This window comes from Halyomorpha halys, unplaced genomic scaffold, assembly GCF_000696795.3.
Source record: "Halyomorpha halys isolate HHAL.00 unplaced genomic scaffold, Hhal_1.1 Scaffold171.1, whole genome shotgun sequence".
NCBI classification, from domain to species: domain Eukaryota; kingdom Metazoa; phylum Arthropoda; class Insecta; order Hemiptera; family Pentatomidae; genus Halyomorpha; species Halyomorpha halys.
In genome coordinates this window covers 545,799-547,812 of record NW_027115842.1, presented here as the reverse complement: position 1 = coordinate 547,812, position 2,014 = coordinate 545,799, and the positions used below count along the sequence as shown (strand labels likewise).

The window sequence follows — 2,014 nt, the reverse complement described above, 5'->3', positions numbered from 1 at the left end:
TTTTATTCTATAATATTAATTACTTTTTAAAAATACCCTAATGTGGTTCATAAGGTTTTCCCTTAACCTTTGTGAATAATATAAAATAATCCTAATAAAAAAACAAAACAATAAAGTTGCCTATAATGAATAATTTTCTACTGAACTATTTTGGTTATAACATATGAGTTGTTTAATTAGAAAAACCACCCAATTCATATGATATAACTGTATTTGGGTGGATTTTGGGAATAAACAACTCATATGACATATATTATTTAGAGAAAATATTATAAATTTAAATAAGTTTAGTAAACAAAACCTGTTCCGTTTTAACACTTCTTGTCAATTTAGGATCTCGAGATACATCTCCAGTACGAGGAAGAGTCTCTTCTCCGGGGCCTGTGGAGCAAGAAGAGGAGGACGACGATTTTCTAGACTCGATGGATGTAAGTCAATAAAAGATTAAGAAAAAATATTCATTACTGTTTCAATTAACTCTGATTTATAGAAACCGCAGAATAAGTTTTAGTATATTTTAAAATTTTTCTTAGCGTTTTTCAGTACATATATGTTATTTTCTACACAGCAGTTCATGACAATGATTTTTTGATATTTTCATCAATTGTAATAATCTTTCCAAGATAATTAATAAGGAGAATGTGTTTGTTTATGTTGAATAGTTGAATAGCTACAAAATTCTTCAAAAAAATATTTATAGTAAAAATTCAATTTCAGCAAACTGAACCTGAACCAAGAAATAAAGAAGTATGGAAAAAGAGTGTAAAGATGAATGGTAATGTAAACATTCCTCAACCAGATGTTAAACTGCCCAATGGATACCTTGAAAATAGAAGGCATACTCCTGCGGGTAAGTTACCCATTTTTTACACTAAATTTTTAGTTTAGTTACATCAATTTGTTATTACGTCAGTGCTAAGTTGTGATATATCATTTGAGGTTTCCTTCTTTCTAATGTCACAGTTCATTTGATTGACTGTTCACGATAGATTACTTGACTTCTTCTTCTTTTTAAGTCTTGCAAATAATTTCATTTTATTTATATCACTAATTTAGAATAGAAAATCGATTTCATTCTGGGACATAGTCTCTTCATAATAACTTATATATATATATATATATATATATCATTAATTGACTAAACATTAACTTCTATCAATTTTCTTTATATATATATATATATATCATTAATTGACTAAACATTAACTTCTATCAATTTTCTTTCCATCTTTCTGCATCCTTTCCTGCATAGGCCTTCCCTTTGGACAGTAATAGTGAGCACTTCCCGGGGTGACCAGCCCTATTGGGAGGCCAGTTCCTTCCCTTTCTCCTTCCAGACATCCCTGTCCATAGCAGCTCTCCACCAGAGGGGTCCTGCCATCCTCTTGAACATATTGCTCCACCTTTTCTTTTGACGATCCATTTTTTTATTCGATCCCTTTTCCTCACATTCACAATACATCTTCCAATATTATTTTGCTACACCTGTAATTTCCTCTCCTGAGCTATAGTCAGTGACCACGCTTGGCATCCATAAGTGACCACTGGGCTAATGCAACTGTTGAAGACCTGCCTTTTAAGGCCAATACTTCTTTTTCCCTTCATGATATGCCCGAGGAACCAAAACTTACTCCAGCCAAGTGCCAATCTCTTCTGGACCTCCTTTGCTCCTTTATCCGTGAATGATATTTTAACTGCCTCAGATAAATATACTCTTCAGCATATACCAACTTATGGCTGTTAATTTCACACTCCTCTTTTATGCCATTTGTCATAAGTTTCGTCTTCTGGTAGTTCGGATACTGACCAACCCCTTCGCACAATGCCAGAAGCTGCTTCATCATAATGAAGGAGATAAAAATGGTCCATAGAAAAGATCAAAGTGCTATAGAAGTGTTGAGTGCATACATGCAGGATGAAATTGTGATACCGTTTTATTATTAAAACGGTAAAATTGTTACTTTATATAAATATGGTATTTTTACTTTTTAATATTTTTTAACTTTTTATATAA

The 2,014-nt window shown here is 32.1% G+C and overlaps 1 protein-coding gene across 1 annotated transcript in view; it reads left to right on the top strand.

Annotated features, from left to right (window-relative positions):
- Positions 1-2,014, top strand: part of LOC106679004 (acyl-CoA-binding domain-containing protein 5) — a 79,200-nt gene that overhangs the window by 72,509 nt on the left and 4,677 nt on the right. Inside the window, exons 4-5 of the mRNA XM_014417907.3 lie at positions 334-428; positions 718-850. Coding sequence (XP_014273393.1) covers positions 334-428; positions 718-850 — 228 coding nt within the window. The remainder of the gene's footprint in view (positions 1-333; positions 429-717; positions 851-2,014) is intronic.